Source organism: Xenopus tropicalis, chromosome 3 (assembly GCF_000004195.4).
Source record: "Xenopus tropicalis strain Nigerian chromosome 3, UCB_Xtro_10.0, whole genome shotgun sequence".
NCBI classification, from domain to species: domain Eukaryota; kingdom Metazoa; phylum Chordata; class Amphibia; order Anura; family Pipidae; genus Xenopus; species Xenopus tropicalis.
Genome location: NC_030679.2, coordinates 84,482,013 through 84,504,278, shown reverse-complemented (window position 1 = coordinate 84,504,278; position 22,266 = coordinate 84,482,013). Strand labels below are relative to the sequence as shown.

At 37.7% G+C, this 22,266-nt stretch overlaps 1 protein-coding gene across 3 annotated transcripts in view; it reads left to right on the top strand.

The window, feature by feature from the left end:
- The window catches only part of tasor2 (transcription activation suppressor family member 2), a 45,037-nt gene extending 24,651 nt beyond the window's left edge, over window positions 1-20,386 (top strand). For all 3 annotated transcript variants that reach the window (XM_012960050.3, XM_012960048.3, XM_031899072.1), the window contains exons 11-23: window positions 312-1,230; window positions 2,878-3,268; window positions 5,276-5,512; window positions 5,595-5,822; window positions 6,297-6,752; window positions 7,861-8,136; window positions 9,085-11,489; window positions 14,219-14,341; window positions 16,238-16,391; window positions 16,853-16,958; window positions 18,123-18,304; window positions 18,516-18,630; window positions 19,609-20,386. In XM_012960050.3, coding sequence (XP_012815504.2) covers window positions 312-1,230; window positions 2,878-3,268; window positions 5,276-5,512; window positions 5,595-5,822; window positions 6,297-6,752; window positions 7,861-8,136; window positions 9,085-11,487 — 4,910 coding nt within the window. In that variant the 3' untranslated portion in view covers window positions 11,488-11,489; window positions 14,219-14,341; window positions 16,238-16,391; ... (2 more) ...; window positions 18,516-18,630; window positions 19,609-20,386. The remainder of the gene's footprint in view (window positions 1-311; window positions 1,231-2,877; window positions 3,269-5,275; window positions 5,513-5,594; window positions 5,823-6,296; window positions 6,753-7,860; window positions 8,137-9,084; window positions 11,490-14,218; window positions 14,342-16,237; window positions 16,392-16,852; window positions 16,959-18,122; window positions 18,305-18,515; window positions 18,631-19,608) is intronic.
- The last annotated feature ends 1,880 nt before the right edge of the window (window positions 20,387-22,266 follow it).

Genomic DNA, 22,266 nt, shown 5'->3' with positions numbered 1-22,266 from the left:
ATGTCAGCTGGAAAATGGCCACTGAGTGAAAGCTATTTGTTTTATGAAAATGTGATGATGCTGGCAGACAGAGGGGATATATGCAGTACAAATTATATGGTGTGGAAGAGGTGCCCAATTATATACATGGTAGAAAAATGTAGGGTTTAGATGTCCTTTTAGACTAGTTGAGAAGCTTGTGTTTTCAAAATAATAAAAGTTATGTCTTAGACATATATTGTGTAAATGGTGGTAAAGTCTGTTTCAGTCCAAAATTTTATAACGTGCACCATGCTTTGAAAAGAATCATACACGGTCTTGTTTTTCCTTAGGTAAACCGGGTGAGTCGTCTGAATCTAAAATGAAGGCAAAAAGTTCAAAGAGTCCTGTTGAAAAGGATTGTAATAAGTCTATGAAAAAGTCCATAAGAAGTACGGAGAAGGTTAAGAAAAATAGTCATAAAGGGATAAAATCTCCCAGTTGGTCAGGCGAAAAGCCCAAACATGACAATACAAAATATGGTGCAGCTGGGAAATCAGAGGAGAATATTATGGAGAAACGAATAAGTATGTATGAATCTCATGCTTTAAACTTATTAGCAGACCTTGCCTTAAACTCGTTTAGTTCCTCAGCAGGCTTTTTCCCTAATATGAACACTGCATCAGACTCAAAAAATGGGACTGATAATCTTTTAAAAGCCCTCCATACTGAAAACAGATCTAATACAGACAGGGCTTGCAGTCCTCCTGCACAACCTTCTGTTTCTCTTCATACCCCGGCAACAGAGCCTGACCAGGTCCTGGAAGTTAAACATGATGAGCCTAAAAAAGACGATGAGTCCTGCCATATGAATAAGTCAAAGCAGGAACTAAATGTTGCAGTTGCAAAGACCAAAAATAATGTTATAAGCAAGATCTGTCTGGAGCATTCTTATTCTCAGCCCCCAATGAATGAACCTAAAGTCGATCCACTCACAGACAAAACCAGCGAGAGAGACACTCGTCATGATCCAACTGTCAAGGATTCTCTGGTCTTCGATCAACCACAAAACTCTGTAGGTTTGTCAAGAAAGAATATGAAAAACAGTAGCTCCAACCTTTGTCTGAATTTGAAAGAAGGACCTCGTGCTGTAATACAGTTTGGAGATAACCTCAAGATTACATTAAATTGGGATGCAAACTATGATTTTGATCTGGACAGTAAATTTACCAGTGATCCTCTGGAGAAAACAGTTAATCGAGCTTTACATGGGTAAGCGGAATAGCAGAAAATATCAGAATATTAAAATGTAAATTATCATGTACTCTGTTTTAATATCTGATAAAATGTAGTTTAACTTGTCACTAAAGTGCTGCTGTGTAACTGTTTCTTTTAAAGTAGGCATATACCCAATCTGCAGGACATGCTTTCTGCATCTGTAACATAATCTTTTGCCATTGTGCCCACTGCATGATATTAATAGTGTTAAACTGCGCTTAAATTATGCTTTTCGTTGTTATATTATTATGTTGGGTTGAAAACCCAGCATACTGTTCTTCTGTTTAGCTTATTCTTCTGCTTTTTCTTCTTCTTAGCTCCCCCTATTTTCTAAACGTTACTCTTCCTGCAGATTTAGGGGTAAAACACCCAAACTCTCCACACTTCTTCGCCCTATAGCGGAGCAGGTTGCCCAGTCTTTTTGTGGCGCCGCTCCGAACACCCCAATTTTACAATGACTTTGACAGGGAAGATTTTCAAACGGCTGCCACACTTAAAGCTTTGAAGCTACACCCCCCAAATTTGAATAATCATGGGGTCACCACAAATGAAACAGCGACATTTGTTGGATGACCCAAAGTGGGAGGAGACAACAACAGCCAATCAAATTTCACCCACTGGTTTAAATGGGGAAATTGAAACTACTGCCAATCTTACAGCTTTGAGGCTACACTCACCAAACTTGAATCACACAGTCATGGGGTCAGCCTGAATGAAAATATGATGATTGTTGGATGCCCAAAAGTGGGCGGAGCTGTGAACAGCCAATCAGATTTTACCTCTTGACTTGGCGGAACCTGCTACCATTCTCACAATAATAACACCAGGGTCCCCAAACTTTGCAGAGTTAAGCACCAAGTAACTGTGGTTCAAAGTAAGAAAAAGTGGGCGGAGCCACCAACAGCCAATAAGATTTCACCTATTGAATTTTATTGGTTTGATGCCAGGGTTCCCAAACTTTGCACAGTCAGTCACTGGGTGACTAAGTAATCAGGTTTTTTTACGTGGGCGGAGCCACCAACAGCCAATTAGATTTTACTTATTGACTTTCAATGGGGACATTTAACCTGCCATTCTCACAGTATTAACACCAGAGTCACTAGGGCACAGCATTTTTATGTTTTAAAAAGTGGGTGGAGCATCCAACAGCCAATCAGACTTCACCTATTAAATTTTTTTGGTTTAAATTTAAAATGCTGCCTTTCTCACACTATTTATGTCAGGGTCCCAAACTTTTCAAACCAACAGGAAGTTTGTTCTCAAACTTCCCTTTCTAGTTATAATTAATGTTAATACATTTATAAACTACTAACATGCTGCAGCAAAGTTCGAGAACTTTTCTGCATGATTACCTGACTGATGTGTTTTACACACAGCAGTCTTCATTTTCGAGTGCAAAGGTTTTTCAGATGTATGTAGTATAAATAAATCTAAAGCAACTGGACTTGTTAAACTGGACAGTTGCTTTAGATTTATTTATACTAGGTATACCATGACCTGGATAAATGAAAATCTTCATAGTCGTATTTCAGATGGTTTGTCACGTGCAGACTAAAAATATTTTTTAAGAATATGATGGTGCTGGTAGTATATTTATTATATTTAATAATTAATAATTTTATTTCTGCTGATTTATTTTAGACCATGGAATCTCAATCTACGTGAAAAGGTAGAAGATGTCAAAATTATACTGCACATGTGGTTAGCTCTGTTTTACAGCAAACCAAACAAGGCTTTAAACTGCAGCTCACGGAAAGTGGTGGAACACAGCAATCCGGCCAAGTTTGTTTCAATTAACACCATCCTTGAACCTATTGAATTGGTCAATATTACGGAAGCTGAAAATACCAAGTTTGATTTGACAACATCAGTTTGCGCATCACCTTCCCAAAATTCTAAATTACTTGTTCTATCTAGTAGCCAAATTGAATCTGATTACTCTGGAAAGTTCACAAGGGAACCCTTTTCCCAGGGGTATGACTTGGTAAAGAAAGGAAGCAGTTCAAGTGCTGATTCACCAGTACATTCCCAGGTATGATATTTATGTATTAATATGAATATGACTTGATAAAAATATGAAATTCGTGAGATATCACAAAGCTTATTCGGAATCTATGTGCTGATAGTGTGCAAATATTTTTTTGACCACATCCATTTTTATTTCTAAGTAAATGTATTTTAATTCAAATACTATAATATGTTATAATATACAGCTTCCATTATTGCAGGTATTTAAATACTCTTCATTACATGAAGTCTAAAAGAGCTGAGTTTTAATAATAATCACATTTTCAGTCTTACTGGATCTACTGGGTTATGTCATTATGTCGTCTGCTGACCAAAGACTACAGTGAATCAGTAATGACCTATACAACCTGGCTGCTTTAAAACAAACGCTTGTGTATTGGTGTGTAGGCCTGTTCAAATGGCCCATATTTTAAGGTATCTGTCATAGAGGTACCCATATATAAGATAAATATGGTGCTGCTGCCAGTAGCAAACAATTTAGCAATCAGCTTTACAAGGTAGAAAATTAAATTAGTATAGTTAAGCATCTTTCTTTTATTTCAACCACGCAGATATTTAAGGGCTCTTACACATAAATACTTTGTCTGTGATTTGACTGTTAATAGTAAGCTGAGTTTGTATCAAAGTAAAAAAAACTGGTATGGTTGATGATTACAAGGATTTATAATTGTAAAGATAATTGTTTAGTTTATTAAATAAAATTGTTCTGCGTTGGAAAAACAAACAAATCATTAGGGTTGAGGAGACTGTTTGCATTGGAAAACAAATTCTGTAAGCAACTTTCCCTCAGCCCTATCAAAACTATTATTAGATATGCTTTTGCACTAGGATAGTATTTATTTCAGTCTTGGTTGTTATGAATTTGTAAACTATCTATTGTGAATGCCTGCTCTTAAGGTGGCCATACACGCACCGATAATATCGTACGAAACCTCGTTTCGTACGATATTCGGTGCGTGTATGGTATGTCGGAGAGTCGGCCGATATCGCAGGAAGCTGCTGATATCGGCCGACTCGCCGATCGGACCAGTTGGAAAATTTTGATCGGGCGCCATAGAAGGCGCCCTTCAGCGCTGAATCGGCAGAAGGAGGTAGAAATCCTACTGTTTCTACCTCCTTACCTGCCGATTCAGCCCTGAATGGTGTGTGGCACATCTGACGATGTTTCGTGCGACCGATGGTCGCACGAAACATCGTCAGATCGCCACGTGTATGGCCAGCTTTATTGGCTTCTGCGTGGCAGGGTCCTAGTTCCTCATGTGTCTTCTAACACTTGACACTTTGTGGCAGATTTACGATTGCTTGAGCCTCTTGGCTCCTGAATGCTCGCAGGGTTTCCTTTATGATTGATTGAGCAGAAAGGCTCAAGAAATCATAAATCTGACAGCAGTTATTCCCTTTTTTGTAATATCAATGTATTTTAAGAAATAAGCAGAGATGCATATACAAGTAGTGCTATATAAATTGCAATATGAAAAGACACATTTTGAAAAACAATTATAGTTTGATGATGTCGTTTTTGGATTTGGGCCTGGCCCAAAATTCGCAGGTTTGGCCAGCCAGTCACTTTTTTGCAGGTGGAGAACTGAACTTTTTTACTTTTTTTTAGAAGCAATAAGGTATGATTGTGTTTCACATTATGAAGAGACTAATTATTTAGAAAACCCTAAATAACATAACATACATACCATATCTGAGCTAAGCAATGTAAAAATGTGCTTAATTTCCTATAGTCTTTTCTGTAGGTTAATAAATACATTGATATATCCCAGTTTCTGTGGCTTTTCACAGATAAGCTAAGTTATATAATAATAAGTTATTCTAAAGGTGCCCATACACATTAAGATCCGCTCGCTTGGCGAGGTCACCAAGTAAGCAAATCTTCTCCCGATATCCCCACCTATGGGCTACAATTGGCCTGTGTATGGCCACCTTAATTTAAGTCAGATCTGTGGTTTTAAAGCTTGCAACCGTACCATATCTAATTAACAAAACTGATTTTACATTTCAGGAAAATAACATAAATATGCAGGACACTGATCAAATACACATAAATGAAAATGTCTTAAGGGCCTTCCAAAAAAATGAAATGAAAGAAACAGAAACATATAAAACAGCATCAGGTGCAAAGTCTACTTGTATTCCAGTTCTGTGTTATGTACGTGACACTGATCAGATTGATGCGGAGAGTGAACAAAAAGAGAAATCCTGGAGCAGTGCAAATATCACTGGATGTTCCACTGAAAAGGTAAGTTTGGGTTTTGTTAAATATTACATACTTAAAGAAGTGCTGGACTTTTTTTCAGGGCAATATACTTGTTATTTTGTAGGGTAGAACAATGGAAAATGAGCTGTTGAGCAAAGACATCATATCAGACAAAGAACAAGAAACAAGCAGAGATGATAGTTCTTCTCAAAAGGATGCTGCCATCACATTGAACAAAAATACAAGCATTTCCCAAGAACAGTTTGATCCGAATGTCTGTTCTAATGGTTCAGAGAATAAGCACCAGCTGGACACAAATTTTGCCCTTCTAGAACAGGAAACAGAGTACATGGTAAGTGCTAAAATAGGCTGTATGGGAAGCTTTTCTTGTGTAAATCAGCACAATTGCTTGGGGTTGTGTGGCATTACCGGATAATGGATTTTCGGATAGCGTATGTTATAAAATATAACATGTCAGCACTCATATATGAAATAATAAATGGATAAGATAGAATAGGGTTGTTTCACAGATGGATTGCTGTGTATATTAAATGAAAATCTTGCTTCAGTGGCCCTAGTTCTAAGAATTGTTTTTGTATAAGAAGAGTAGTACCCTTTCTGTGTAATACTGGGCATTTTGACAGGCCCACAGTGATTGTTCCTTTGCCAAGTAATTGTAGCATCCTTTATGACCTGACACTTGGAGGTTGTGTAGTGTAACATTCTAACATCTTTCTAAACATATGAATATAATGAGTTTTATAATAATTTATTTAAAAAAATAATAACAAATCATTTTTATTTTGTGCTGCTTAACATTTTTTAGGATCCTGAGTTTGGTGAAGCGGAACAGGATAGACCAGCCAGTCCAAAAAAAGACAATCTATGCTCTGAGACCTTTGAAACACATGAACACTCTGCAGGAGTGAAAGACTGTGAGAGAAGAGAAAGTGAAAGCAAATCTATCATGCAATCATCCCAGTCTTTACAGAAAGAAGTTCTTGAAATGTGTGGTGTCCCTCAGCTATCTGCAAATGATGAGGAAGAATCAAGTACTGCTGATGCAAGGTTCAATGTGGAATATGGTGGCAGAGATGCAATGGATTCTTCTGATTTAACTGTCACAACCCTCAGTAATTCTCACAAGAGGCTTGAGACCTGTGCAGGAAACATGGAGAATGCGGATGATACAGTGGAATTCACAGAGAATGAAAATGATACAGTGGAATGCACAGAAAATGAAAATACAACAAAAGCAAGTGTTACAGCTTCCAGCCATGAGGTAATACAGTATGTCATGCTAATGAATTGTTATATTGTTTCTGTAATATATTTAATGTGTGATAACTGTTGAAACAAAACAAAGGATTGCACAGAATTCTGGCAGATAACTTGCTCCGGTGGTAGGGAATAATTGTACTTCATGTTATCAAGTTTAAGAAAACAACAGCTAACAAAACGCTCCTCATCTAATTCTACATTATAACCTAAAGGCCATTTAATATATGAATGACCTTCCCCCAAAAGACATCCCCAACCTAAGAAACGATTCTGATACAGACATCTGTGAAACATAATAGGCTTTGAGTGAAGCCACTGCTAGTTGCACATCCATACCCTATGGCATCAGCATGTGGATGTGTATTTCTCTTGAGCAACAGGGTTTAGTGGTGCACAGCAGGCCATAGCAGCTAGCACTAGCAGCTGTTCCAGCCAAAACAGCTGGAGGGGCTTGCAAGTACAAAAAAAAGGGTTGTGGGTGGGGGTCCAGGGACTGAAAGGTACACCACTGCTTATACAAAATCTTTTTATAACCAAAACTCAGAAGTCTGAATCTGGGGTTTCACCTCTCCCCTCATACTTTAGCAAGATAAACTGCATTACTAACTGCTCTTAACATAGCAATGAACTGCCCCATATGTACCCAATCATGAAAGAACCTCACCAACACAGCACAAAATTGTCAGACAGACAGGATTATTGAGCCTTCTTGATTATTTGACTACAGTTGTCCATGCATTATTAGATCTGCCTGTTTGGCAGCCTCGATAATGGGGACAAAGGCCATTGACATGACAACCACATCAATGAGCCAATGCAGTCCTCGATCAGACGGGAAAATCAAACCTGCCTGAAGGATGTGGAGGATTTTTGTCCGGATATATTTTGGATAGGCCCATCAGAGGGCTCCATACATGGGCAGCTAAGCTGCTGAATTGCTTTGATTAAATCTGTCCGTGTATGGCCACCTTAAAAGGCCTGCAGCATTTTGCCCTTTATAGTCCGGGATCTCATAGTGACTAATATCTAATAACATATTCTTTTATATTGCAATAGGATATATATTATTTGTGGCAAAAAAAAAACATTTTCTTTCTTATCCATTACAGGTAAACTCACCTCAGCACAAAACCACAAATCACAACATAAATATTGTGTGTCCAGGTTCAGCTCTGAAAAGCTCTGTTGCACACACAGCTAATAAAACCAGTTGCACCGAGAGTGTAAAATCTGACATTTGTGAGCCTAAGCTCCTGACAGAACCTGAGAGCATTACGCAGGCAAAGCAGTTTGAGAGCTTGAAGCCAACTACAGAGTCAGATCCAATTGTGTCCACCCCAGACAGTAACCTTTTGAGCAACTCACACAGTGACAGTGGGCATAAGGTATGTAAACACAGAAACGGCAGTTGGGCATGATAGGTCTCATAAATTACATCCAGCGTGTTTTGACTTGACAAAGGGCATCCAGAAGGATTGAAACATTGACAGAAAGATTTATGAATTCATACAGTGCACAACATCAGAACATATATTTCTTAATAAAGCCATAATTGTCTGGTCACCAGTCTGAAAAAATTCTTCATACTAAGTGTATTAAGTAGCTGGTCCTCTTTGTTATAATAGTTTTTTTTTTAGGTGTGTTTCTATCCGTTCAACCACAAGAGCATAATGAGATTGGGTACTGATGTTAAATTAGCAGACTAGGCTTGCAGGCAGCATTCTGCGCAGAACTGGCAAGGCAGCCTCTTCCATTCTCATCTCGGCAGACCAATTATGTATGGCTCTCACTCCATGCATGGGAGCATTATCATAGTGAAACAATAAAGGACCTCCCCCAAATTTTTGCTACAAATAGGAAGCACAGAGTTTCTAAGAGCTTTATTATATGCTATACATTTAATTTGTGATGTGGGGAATAAGCATATGGGGGTGGGAAATGGGCAGATTGGGGTCCATGGAGAGATCCTGGTTCTGGACAGTGGGTCAGACAGGGAGATTTAATGCATCTTAAGCCATATCTATTTTTAGGATTTAGTTCTCCTTTAAAATAAAATCTATGTACACCAGTACAAATGAGCTTAATAGAGTGCACAATTGTTCCAAACAAACATGAACAGATTATATACTATATCTAAATATAGAGTGCTTTGTCTGTACTTGGTTATTTAAAAATATTTTTACTTGTAGAAAGTTCATGAAAGTGTAAATCTACATAACAGTAGCCACAAAAACTAACTTGAAAATTCTATAAAGGAGTAATTTTAAAGAATGATTTCACCTAAATTTATAATCCCTAATAAAATATGTTTAACTGAATTGTTTTCTTTGCAGGAGAGCTTCTCTGAAAGACAACAGACAACAATAGACACTACTTCCCAACCGTTTGAGCCTATTAATACTTGTTATGATCCTGCAGTTATAGTGACTAGAGAACAACTATCAAATAATGTCTTAGAACGTGAAGACATAAATACAGTTCCCTTGCAGGCTACAGAGTACTTTAAGAAAGACCAGGCTGCAAAATTGGAAATAAATGCCATAAAAAATAAAGTAAATGAGTTTGATAACACTTCTCAAAATGGTGTTGAAACCACAGAAAAATCAACAAATGATGCAGTCTCTGATAAGCATGACGAAACAAAAATCTGCCAAGAACAGCATGCAATAGATGATTCCACCCAAGTTGAACAATGTATGGATAGTTCTGCAGGAGATAATCAAAAGAGTTCTAAAGCTGTAAAAGACGGGTCTCCTCAAAAGCTACCCACTGAGCCATTGTCCCTTAATGAAACAGACTGCTCATTTAAAATTGAAGTAACAGAAAAGACAGAATGTACTTTAATGATTAGCAATGAGCAAAAAAGTTCAGTTCTTAGATCCACAGAAAATAATAATAAATACTTAAAAAGTTTCAGTGGGGAAACAAACAAGGCAAATGGTTTTATGGATGATGCAAAGACTGAAGGCATGCAAATTACATATGAAGCTGACAATTTAAATAAAAATGATTCCAGTTCAGATGTGGTAAGTACTTCAAAATGCAACAGAAATGAACTTAGTACTGAAGGAAAGCAATATCATGTAATACACAAACAAGATGTATACCATTTGCACAGCTGTTTAGACACAGACATTTCTATTGAAGGGCAGTCTAGCAGCACCCAGAACATTAATGACCAGGATGAAAAAGCAAATGAAAGCAGAAGTCTTTTGTCCCTTGTTAAAAATGTTTGTCTTGACCATGTACAAGGCTTTAAGGATAAAGAAACAGATGCCCTATCTGAAGATCTTATGGCTAGCCCCAAGAAGGAGAACTGTATAGACATGCAACAGGAACTTAATTTAACAGTGAAGGAAAATCCTACAGCACCTGTAGTATGTGCCAGTGTTGAAATGATACCTGTCTTGTCTGGAGAGGAGGTAGCACTGGAGAAACAATACCAGGATGAGACTTTTGACTGTAGCACTTTCCTGGCTCAAACTGAATCTCCAAAGCAAGGAGACCTTGTACTTGGCTTTGAGGAAAAAGATACTGTAGAAATACAGGAAGATAATGGATTAACAATAAATGAGAATACTGTTGAAGAGAATTTTATCATGTCTAGAGATAAGGTAATACAGGTACGACAATGCCAGGAGGCTTCTTGCTATTCTAGCACCTCACCACCCCTTTCTGAATCACATAAACAACCAGTTGATGATTATTGGTTAGATGATTCTTATGAGGATGTTGCCTTTGCCCAAGAACCTGGAAATCCTTACAAACGTTACTCATGCCATCCAAGTTCAGATCACGAAAGCACAAAAGTAAGACATACCAAGCATTTTAAAAGAAAGTTTGATGCCTGTGATGTCCCTTTGGATGATGATAAATACAATTCTCCAAAGTACTTTAGACACCGAGATAGTTTGAGACAAAGGAAATATGAAAATGTTACAGTTAGTAGATATTTTCTAGAAACTGATAGAACTTTGCATAGAAAAAGCAGTTCTACAGACAGGCAAGAACAATTCAATATTTTTAAAAGACGAAGGATAACATCAGATGGTCCAACACAGAGTACGCTTGATCTGGAGCATTTGCGTTTTAATCATCAATTAAAAGGAGTTTTAAGAAATGCCTCCATGGATGCAGATATTTTTGAGCCATCTTTTCGGACAATGTTTGAATCTAAAAGAATTCCATGTTGTTCAGGTTTAGCACCTAAAATAAAACACCCTCTTCAAATTACAATTCAGCATTCTAATCAAAAAAGGGACCACATCAAACAGGGAAGATTGCATAATAGTACTTATTCTTCCCCAGTGATCCATGAATATGAACTAAAGGGTAGATCAACACATAGTTCCAGCAATACAAAAAATGTCAGAGAATGTAAAAAAAACACTTTTCATTTACACCAGTTAAAATATGGAGGGAGATTAAAGAAAACAGTTGATGATGACATTTCGTTGATCCTCAAGGAGTGTGTCCAGTCAACTCACTTGAAACTGGACAGAGTTACTTTAGGTGATCCGTTAACAGACCGCACCGCCTCCAGAAATGTTACTGAGGCTTGTCCAAGATGGACATTTGATCCTGATGCACAAAATTCACGTTTTGTAAAGGACATCATTTCAGACGTGTGCACAACACTCCACTGTAAATTACACAATACGCAAAGCAATTCAGCAAAAGGAATTTTCACTTTTATGTCAATGAAACCAGTGATGATTATTTCTACTCTTCAGTAAAGGTAAAAACATTTTCAAATGTAACCATTAAGTACTTATATTTGTTAGCGTGTATGTCTTTAAAACACAAGCAGTGTTTCATCAGAGAGCAAGCCTTAAAGTGGACCTGTCACCCAGACATAAAAAGCTGTATAGTAAAAGCCCCTTTCAAATTAAACATGTAACCCAAAGTTATTTTTTTATTAACACATCTATACCCATTATATAAGCATTTAAAAGTCCCAGTTGTCAATCATATATTGCCTGCCCCGCCTCTATGCCTTAGGCATAGAGGTGGGGCAGACAGTTACTTTCACTTTCAAATCAGAACTTCTTAGACACTGCTGCACTTTTCACATCCCCCCTCCCTCCTAACCATCTAATTTTGGAACCAGAGATGGCCATGGGTATCAGATCCCCTCATACTGGCACAGAAACAAGATTTTGGCAGGGTGCAAAGTTACATTCACTTTCAGCTCAGAACTTCTTAGATGTCACTGCACTCCTCACATTCCCTCCCCCTCCCTCCTCACCATCTAATTGTGTAACCAGTGCATGGATATGGTTATCCGTTCCCCCCATACTGGCACAGAAACAAGATTTTGGCAGGATGCACAGCTTGCCTTAATAACAGTGTCCACAAAATGGAGCCTGCCTGTTTTCTGCAATGGTGAATTCCAGTGCTGAAGGAAATAAGTTTAAAAAAATGTATATAGTGTAATTGAAGTTTATTTTGCTTGACAAACACAATAGAAAACAATTTGTAATTATTCCTTAGGGTGACAGGTCCACTTTAAGATTTATTATAAAATATTACAAGTTGTTACATTTTGCCGAAAGTTGGGTTCTTTGGCATCTTAATCTACTTCACTGGGTCACTTATTTTACTATATGGATATGATTGACAGGAACTTCCAATCCAAGCATATAAGGCTGAGCTGATGCTTGTGTTTTAATTTACATGCCTGAATTTTAATGATCCAGTGGCGTGTCTGCCAATTACATCCATACGGTTTATTCGCCTCCTCCTGGGCATTTGGGCCCTCTGTTATACCGGGGAGTCACATTTAAGTCACAGTCCTTTCTGGAGTATTTTTAAGACATCCAAAATTTTACAGAAATGTGAAGAAAGCACTGCTCTGTCATATCTATTCGGTCTGTAATAACATCCACACACAGACACAGTGATGGTGAGCAATAGCTACTGGATTTTCTATCTCAAGGAACTTACTGTAGCTTTATGGGATCAAACAACATTTTTTAAATGGAAGACCTAAGGAGTAAAGCACTTCTTGTTGGACTGGTGATTTGTTTTAAGTAGATTTCCGTTCCAGCAAGGAGGTTGAAAAAAAAATAATAATAAAGATTTGTCTTGTTAAAAACAATATGCAGAAAGTATGTTTAGCACAAGCCCTATTTTGTGTTGGTAAACTGTCCTTTAAATGCACCAGAAGTCAGGTATTTTTTAAATGAACTTGTCCTGGCAAAATATATGTTTTATGTTTTAATATTTTGGGTAGGAAATATAAGATGGTCTAAACTGGTGTGGTCCAACTGGCCTATGCTGCCTGTGTGTGCCATACTCTGCCTGCCCTATGCTGCCTGTGGGAGGTGAACCTGGCAGGGGTTTGTTCTGAGAGTTTCTTAGTGTTTGGAAATAGTCATTTTATGGTCCCTAAGGTGTGTAATTATGTGCTGGGGGTTGCAGTGTACCCACAGGAAATGAGGAGGCATATGGATTTAAGGGTGTAGCATAATATGACTTAATGTGGACCTGTCACCCAGACATAAAAAGCTGTATAATAAAAGTCCTTTTCAAACTAAACATGAAACCCAAATTCATTTTTATATTAACACATCCAAACCTATTATAAAGGCAATTAAAAATCCCAGCTGTCTATCATATATTGCTTGCCCCACCTCTATGCCTTAGGCATAGGGGCGGGGGCAGACAATAACTTTATCTTTCCGTTCAGCACTACTTAGATGTCACTGCACATCTCACTTTTCCTCTCCCTCCTCCTCATCTAACTGTGTAGCCAGTGCCTGGGCATCTGGTTCACCATTCTGGCACATAAACAAGATTTTGGCATGATGCAAAGTTTGCCTTAACAGTGTCCACAAAATGGTGCCTACCTGCTTGCTCTGATTGAGTAATTGCAAGATGGAAGGAAACAAGATTTATATTATTTATATAGAGTAAGTAAAGTTTATTTTGCTTAACTAACAATATAGAAAATAATTTGGAGTTATTTCTTAGGGTGACAGGTCCCCCATGAATGATGGGGGATATACCTACAGTGAGCACCAACCATTTGGGTTTTTGCTGTGCTACCACTATTAATTTGGGTATGGTCTTATGATAACATGGGTGTGATTTGAAGTAGTTTAAAAAGGGGAGTGGTCAAAACTGTCTTTCATTATCAGCCCTCAACCATGTAGGCCAAAAAAATTCCAGCCCTCTGTACTACAGAAGTTGGACAGCACTAGTATAAACCATACCACTGCCAGCACTATGGCCCCTGCACAGCACCCTCCACAACCCAAGGGAAATAAGTTTGGGGACGGAGAAGGGGGGGGGGGCTATGCAGACATCATAATGGTTTATCTTTCATATACCTTTTATATTTTGCTGTCTTATACTCACTGTCTCTTGTTGCAGAAAGTCTAGTAACATACAGATTTTGCTGACTGAATATTATGCACATATTGTAAGTACTTTTTGTATTTATTGATATTCGTTTTTTCCTAGAATTTACTTACTCAAGCTGGTCACACTCCAAGTGATCCTCAGCAGTTCTGCAACAGCAATGAAGCATCAGAGGGGATGTTTGTTATCATTAGAAATGAAGACATATTTGCGCATGTACATAAGGTATGCACAGTTGGGTACAATAAATAATTTAGTGCGATGCAAAATAGGAGAGCAGGATATTTGTGAATATATTGAACAGTTTATGATGCAACTAAAATTTCCATCATACACGGTTATATATAATATACATTTATACACATACAGGTGTGGAATTTGTTACCTGGAAGAACTGAGATTTGGGGTTTTGCATAATGCGAGACACCAGGTCTTTTTCATAGTTTTTTCCATTTACCAAAACTTCTCAAAATATCATGAATTTTTAATCTTAAACTGATTCCTTGCTTACTACATAAAATACAAACCCATTTGTTTGATATTGTTTGGCCTTCATAAAGCCATGCAGATTACTGCTGTTAATGCCATTCTCCAGAGTATAATTTTGATTCTTAGCAAACTTTCAAATAACTTGCCAATATACATCAGGTTTACAGGCCCATAATTGCTAGATTAAAATTATTGTTGAAATCCATTGTGAAATATTTGAAATACATCAGCTTTCATCCAATCAGATGAAATAAGTGAGAGAAAATGAGAAATCGTGTGCTTAACTCAGATTTAACCAGGCCTCTTTTCTATGGGGTCCCAGGATCTTCTCTAGATTAATGTTGCTTAAAATTTTAGTACCATATCCTGTGTCACTGATTAACAATTTATTTTAGCTAAGCTTTCTTTACTACTATAGTCATGTAACTCTTGATTCTGGAGAAAAGTGTCCTGTAACCAAAATATTTCTATTTGTTTAAAAAGTCAGACTATGAACCTCTATGTTTTAACTGTAGATATACTATACCCACCGGTGATTTACATTCTAGCCGCTGGGATGGCATTTTGGGGAGATTAGACTAATCTCCCCGTCTGTCGCAGCACTAAGCATTACCCATTCTCAGCCTCCACTGCCCCCCTTCAAGCTCCCTCCCCGCAAGAACTATTGCGTTCAGAAGTCTCCTTGTGTGCTAACCTGCTATAAATCTGCAGAGTTCTGCTCTGAGTTTAACGGTGCCGTCTTCTGTATGTCTTGTGATCCTCTTCTCCAATCCAATCAGATTAAGGGTATGATTGTGTTGCAGGAAGCTGCTAGCAGCTCCCCATTACTGCTGTTATTATTATTATTAACATTTATTTATAAAGCGCCAACATATTCACACAGTGCTGTACAATAAGTGGGTTTCATACATTGGACATACAGAGTAACATATAAAGCAATCAATAACTGATACAAGAGGTGAAGAGGGCCCTGCCCAAAAGAGCTTACAATCTACAAATGCTGTTTTAAAATTTTACATCACATAAAAGCAGTAGCCTTCTGAAATTGGGTAAGGAAGAAAGTGTTTACATCAGAATTAGTACGTGTCAGTCCCTTCTTAAATTTGAGGGTGCAGAATAATGATACCATTATACACCACAATAATATCTGACTTAGCATAGTTCACTTATAGACAGATTGGCAGCATGTTGGGTCTGGTGTTAGCTGATTAGCATTTCCTGCCTGGCTTTAATTGCAACCAGAGCCCTAAAAGTGCTACATAACATCCCAGAGCTATAGAAATAAAGGTTAACAATAACAAAAAATGTATCAGTTATTGTAAACTGTACCTCTGCATAGTTCAACAGAGTTCATTTCTTGGTGTCTGGATAATTTAAAGCAATGCTATTTTCCAAAGAATTCCAGCAGAAAGATTATTCTACTGTTTATATAACTTGTTCCGCCTGTGGAAAAATGCAGAAATATGAATACAATTTAACATGTTAAAATTATTGGTTGCCTTAGAAATGAGTGTAACAGTAAAACAGTTCAATGAGTGTAACAGTAAATAGTTGTAGAAAATGATAGCAGATGGGGCAGCTGCCTACAGGTCAGACTGTGCTTGTATGTAACTGTGGCTTATCTTTCTGCAGATTCCTTGTTTGCTGCAACTGAGGCTCCTTCCAAATGTAACCTTTGCTGGCGTAGACAATCCTGAAGACATAATGGAATCATCATATCAGGAAGTTTTTCATTCTGGCGGATTTGTTGTTTCTGATCAAACTGTGATTGAGTCCATCAGTTTAGGTAAGTCTTTTGCTTGTTTTCTAGATGCTTACTGGGAAGAATACCTGCTGGCAGGGCAGATAATGCATAATCTTATAAATATTGGTATTATATTAGTGTTACAGACAAATTAAGGTTGTTTGAATACAAATTTTATTTGTGAACTGGATACCAAATGCTGTTCACATTGTTACCCATTTCACAGCTTTCTAATTGGTGGCCTTGGAATGGATTATGCTTTCAACTTTTTTATGTCCCAGCCCTGTAAGACAGACCCTTATTTGGTAGACATGGGCCTTATAAAATTACATAGCCTGCAACTTTTGGAGTATAAATTTATGACAGGTCATAACACAGGGAAACTTCTGAATAGATGCTGGGGGGGTGGGGGCTAGGGATTAATTCTCCTTTAAGGGATACATTGCAAATGCCATTAATCTGCCAGGATGAGATTTCTTACTATGCCATGCTTTTTTATTCAGATAAATTAAAAGACATTATTAGACTGTTAAAGAAGATGAGCAAAGCATCTTGTTGGAAATGGCTTGTTCATTACAGAGAGAATAGGAAACTGAAAAATGATAAAAGGTAAGTATTTACTGATTCTAACTGACTAAAGCAACTTTGCATTACACTGCCATAAGTATTTGTTTCAGTAGCATAAGGAAGGCTTTATTCCAGTATATTGTACAGCAGGTTTTAACATTATCCCCCTAATAAGCAGCACCAATTTTTCCCCAGTACAGTAACCCATAGCAACCAATGGTTGGCAAAAAAAACAGTGGAATTTAAACCTTCCTTGCTTGGGTTTACATGCCACATTGTGTGTACGAACAGAACTTTGGAAAAATAGGAAAGAAACTACTGCTTAAAGTATTATAAACCAAAATAGAGTTGAACACATGGACTTATCCTTTGGGGAAAAATGAAAGCGTTCCGTAAGCTTCGTAACCACATCCTGTCAGCTGCTCAGAGACTCGTGTGTCTTAAACGGAGATAACTGTTGATACCCTCAGTGGCTGAACTGCAGGATAATGTGGAAGATATCAGATGAATGTAATACCAGTGATCCATAATAAAACTATGGAGTGTATTTATCATGCTGTGCGTAAAAAATGCCAACCTAATCCACCAGGCATCACAGTGTGAAAACCGGCGTACTTATCTAGCTGTGTTTTTAGCAATCTAGCTGTGAAAAGCCAGTGTAAATGGAAGCAGCCACTTAAATATGCTTTTTGAAAATACAGAATTCATCCATCACTTTTTTTTTCAAAACTTTCTTGCCACTTGAATTTTACACATTGAGTGGATTATGCATGGTCTGTAGTGATGTAAAATATAGGTGTCAAATACAGTGATTGGGTGGCATAAAATAAAAACTTTGATGTATTTGCTGTTTATTTTACACAGCTTTTTCTGGCATTAATCATTTTACACATTATGATAAATAGGTCCCTATGTCTAAGTTTAATGGTGTCTGAAGTAATTTGGCATATTATATACCTATTATATTATACAGGCAGGTGCAGACCTTTTGCCAATCTAGTGGGACATACATCTGTTCTTTCAGCAACAACCATATAACTATGGACTATGGGGTGGGGGGGGGTTAATCACATCTGCTCATATTTGCAAATGAATTTGCTGATATGCTGTCTCATTCGGGCTAATGTTATTAGCTTAGTGGTGTTTCCCCCTTGTGGGTAACCGTGTCTGTTACATGTGTCAACCACTGCTTTTGTCTCCCAACAGAATGGGCTCTGTTTCTCAGATGAAGATTTCACTATTAAAATCTTCCCAGCTAAGGAATATGGTAGAGGTTTTGCCTTATCACCTGTGTGACTCTAAGAAAAGAGAAACATCAGATGAATTGTCATGTATCCTGAATCTGCAGAGCCAGCGGATACACAGTAGGCTTGCTGTTTATTTGACAGGTAATTTTACTATTTATATACTCAGTTATTTATATACTGTTTATATACTTTCCTTTCAGCAAAGTAGTCCACTATGCTACAAAATGATATCATTGTGAAACTCAAATGGTTTTCTTTCATTATAACCCTACCCTATTCTTAGTGTGATTTGTTCAGCCAATCCTTGTGATGCATAGTTATGAATTCATTAGCTGTGTTTATTCCTATTCAGATAAGCCTAGCCCAGTGAGAGAGGAGTATCAGCATCATGGTATCCTTGTGCTGGATGTGGACAGGTTTATTAGGAGAATCCAGAAACTCGACGCACAACTTCACTTATCCTAATGGTGAGTAATTATTACCTTTGGATTATCTTCTAATTCATTTTTTCATTACTATTCCATTTCAGTTACATAGAACTCAAATCTGCAGGGACAATCAAATCTCTGATTTAATTGCATAGGAAATACTTTTTCCATGGCAATTTGCGTATATATTTTCAGACACAAAACGTATTTTGAAGTGCCAGAAATACATGCCCTGATAACCTATATTATACATTTAAACACACCTATACACTGGGGTTCATCTGGTTTTTCAGTTTATAACCTCATTAGAATGAATAGTAACTGTGGAGTGTCTCATTCATCCTGGTACTTTTGGAACTGCTTGAGGGGCCTTGTAGAGTAACAGTATGGCTAGAAATGTATTCAAAGCTACATTTTATACAATTACTGCTATGTGTATAAAGCAGCCATACCTTGTGAGGTCCATGAGCAGATTGGGAGGAGAGTGTACTTGGATGGCCTGTGTTTGGCTGCCTTAAGGTGGCCATACACGTAGCAATAATGATCATTCCCCCACCCTCCACTGATGTTTTGGCTGAATCGTCAGATTGAGGTAGAAACAATAGAAATTCTACCTCCACCTGCCGATTCAGCCCTGAAAGTAGATTTTGCTCAGGCGCCTTTAATGGCGTCCAATCAAAATCTTTTAACCTGGCCGAACGACGATATCGGTCCCCTCTTCGAGCTGCCATACACATACCGAATATCGTACGAAACGAGGGTTAGGGTTCAACAGGGCTGGTTGTGTTCATTCAGCTGAATGTATTTATCAATTACCTTTGATTAAAGAGACAGTTACTATTTCACACAGGCGATATTGCAGTTGGAAATTTGCTGTTTTCCCATGACTGTATACATGTCGGGCCCAGTCCATGTACACAGATATAATAAACTGGGCCAATATTGATCAAAGCACTTTAACGTGACTCTGTGCTGCCTCGGTGGAACTTATTGTAATCAGTTTGTCTTTTTCAATAGGTCATGAAATATCACAGCACAAAGTGGCCCAGAGGAGAATGATGGGAATAGTTCCGGGTGTGCCGTTTATATATAGCATCTGGACAAGATTAAAGGCACTATGCAAAAAGATTTATTACCAAATTCATTTTCTTTTGCTGCCATGGCTTTGGTTTTTGAGCTGAAAAGTCTGGTGCATTCTTTTTGCACAAAATGTGCCGCTTACAGCAATTTGAGTTTGCCTAGAACAATCTGTAACGGTTTTCCTTTCCTTTTTAGAGCATCTAAATTATTTTTCTTTGTATTGCTTTGTTATAGTAAGCTAACATGTAAACAGTGTAGCTCACATGTAAATAATATATATAATACACGTATTTAGAATTTATATATATATATATATATATATATATATACATATATATATATATACCTACGGTTCGTTTTCAGTACGTCCCTGTAAATCGCTGTACACACAACACTAACCTAACAGAAGTAAATAAGCTATTTAACTAGAGCAATGTATGTTACAAGGTTCCATTCACACCTGTTCAACAGAATATTTGCATATATTTACTTTATATTTTTATTTTCTTAATGTGTTTACAGTGTGTTAAAGTATTGTTTGTAAATACAGGTTATTCCAATTTGAGTGTCATCTTATCGCAACATTTTTTTTTTTTTTACAAGGTACAAGTAAGACAGTACGAAGAGTGAAATAGGTAGAGCAGCCTATTTACTTGACCTATTTGATGTAGACTTTGTAAAAAAAAAAAATTAATAAAGACCTCTATGCATAATGTGCTCCGTGTCATGCTTACTGGTATCAGAACTGACCAACACATATTGTACTTCCTTGGTGCCCCTATGCATAGCATGGGGTGAGCTTTTCTATATCTGTTCCTATTCCCAACCTAATAAAAGAAGTAAAACTTGGCAATGTATAGACAGGCCAGGTCTAGGTTATGCTTCATTCCACTTGCCCTCTCCTTGTGCTTTTGCTTGCTCAGGGAGGGCTCTTATAGATTATGTGCTGTAATGAATAAGGAAGCAGCAAACCACTCAGAAGTGTAGTAGAGAGAGTAACCAAGGCAGAACAGTCTGGCAACCCAAAGCTGTAAATATGGCCAATAAGTTTAACTTACGCAGATGAATATAAACCAAATTGGAGAGTAGCTCCATTACTCAAATAGCAATCATATATCTGTCTCCCTAGCCCAGTAAAGAAACCCTGATTGTAAAATCTGCCATCTCAATAGTTGGAGCATTCTTTATAAAAGGTGGGGGTGAAATAGATTCTATTCTCTCACTCGGACAAACAATTTTAATTCAGACTATATGTTTATTCTTATTTCTTCTAGCAACACATTCCTCAAGCTGTTCCACCAATAACACATCAGTCCCTGACCTAGTAGAGATTACAATCTAAGGTGCAATACAAGGTCCACTAAAAGCTGCTGACGGCTGTTTATCAGCCTGTGCATGGGGCCCTCAGACAAACCTACCCGGCTGATATGTGGCTGAAAATCAGGCAGATGTCGATCGCACAGGACAGGGAACTCCTTAAAATGGTCACTGTCCTGCGTCCCATCAATGGGATCCTGAGGGTTGAATGATCTGATGAATCTGATATCAACAACCTCAAGGTGGGCATATGTGGAAAGATCTGCTCTTTTGGTGACCTCCCCAAACTAGTGGATCTGTCAGTGTGTGGCCACCAGCGATAAACAAATTTTCTCGCCAGACATCGATTCGCTGCGTAATTCCACATTTAGCCATTGGTCAAATTTTCACAAAACTGCAGCAAAAATGTGCTGCATCATAAAAAAGATCAATTTAAAAGGAATGAACCCTTTAAGTTGGGCTTCATACGAGTAGGTTGCGGTTACTTTTAACCAATGCTTATTTGATAAAGGGGCTAAAATACTGTATCAAATGCTTTTCTTACTTTGCCTGTTTGGATAGTCCCATGTAGAATTAATGATCGATGGCAGATCTATGATTAAGGAACACATTACAGTATGATAGACCTGGAAAGCTTCCCGTATAACTGATGTAAAATGTTACCCTTGAATTTTTATCACCCCCTTTAAAGGGGTTGTTCACCTTCCAATTAACTTTTATTATTATGTAGACATTGCTAATTTGAGAAAATTTGCAGTTGGTTTTCAGCTTTGTGTTTAGCAACTCTCCAGTTTGGAATTGTACTTGCTATCTAGTTGCTAGGGTCCTGGATACCTTAGCAACCCAGCCTGTGGTTTAAATCTGACACAGGAATCTGAATAGAAGGGGGTCTGAATAAAAAGATGGGATAATAAAATTGTACCCTTACTGAGCAATAGTTTTTTTTTTTTTTTTAGCTGTGGGAGTCAGTGACCCCCATTTGAAAGCTGATGTAGAAGAGAAAGGAAAATAGTTCAACCCCACCACCCCTTTGAGGCCTTATCTTGTCTCATTTGCAGAAGCTTTTAAAGCAGAAACTGGTACAGATCTTATCGTACCCATTTTATCCGATGGCATTTTCTTGGATGGGATCTTTGCTTGGTGATTGCCTATAGTTAATAATAAGCCTGTACTCTTAAGTCAACTTCATGCCACAACTAATGGAACCCTATGTTTGTGTATTTTCATTCAGTTGAGTTTCCCTAGCCCTAAGTAGGCCTCATATGCTTTGATCCATTA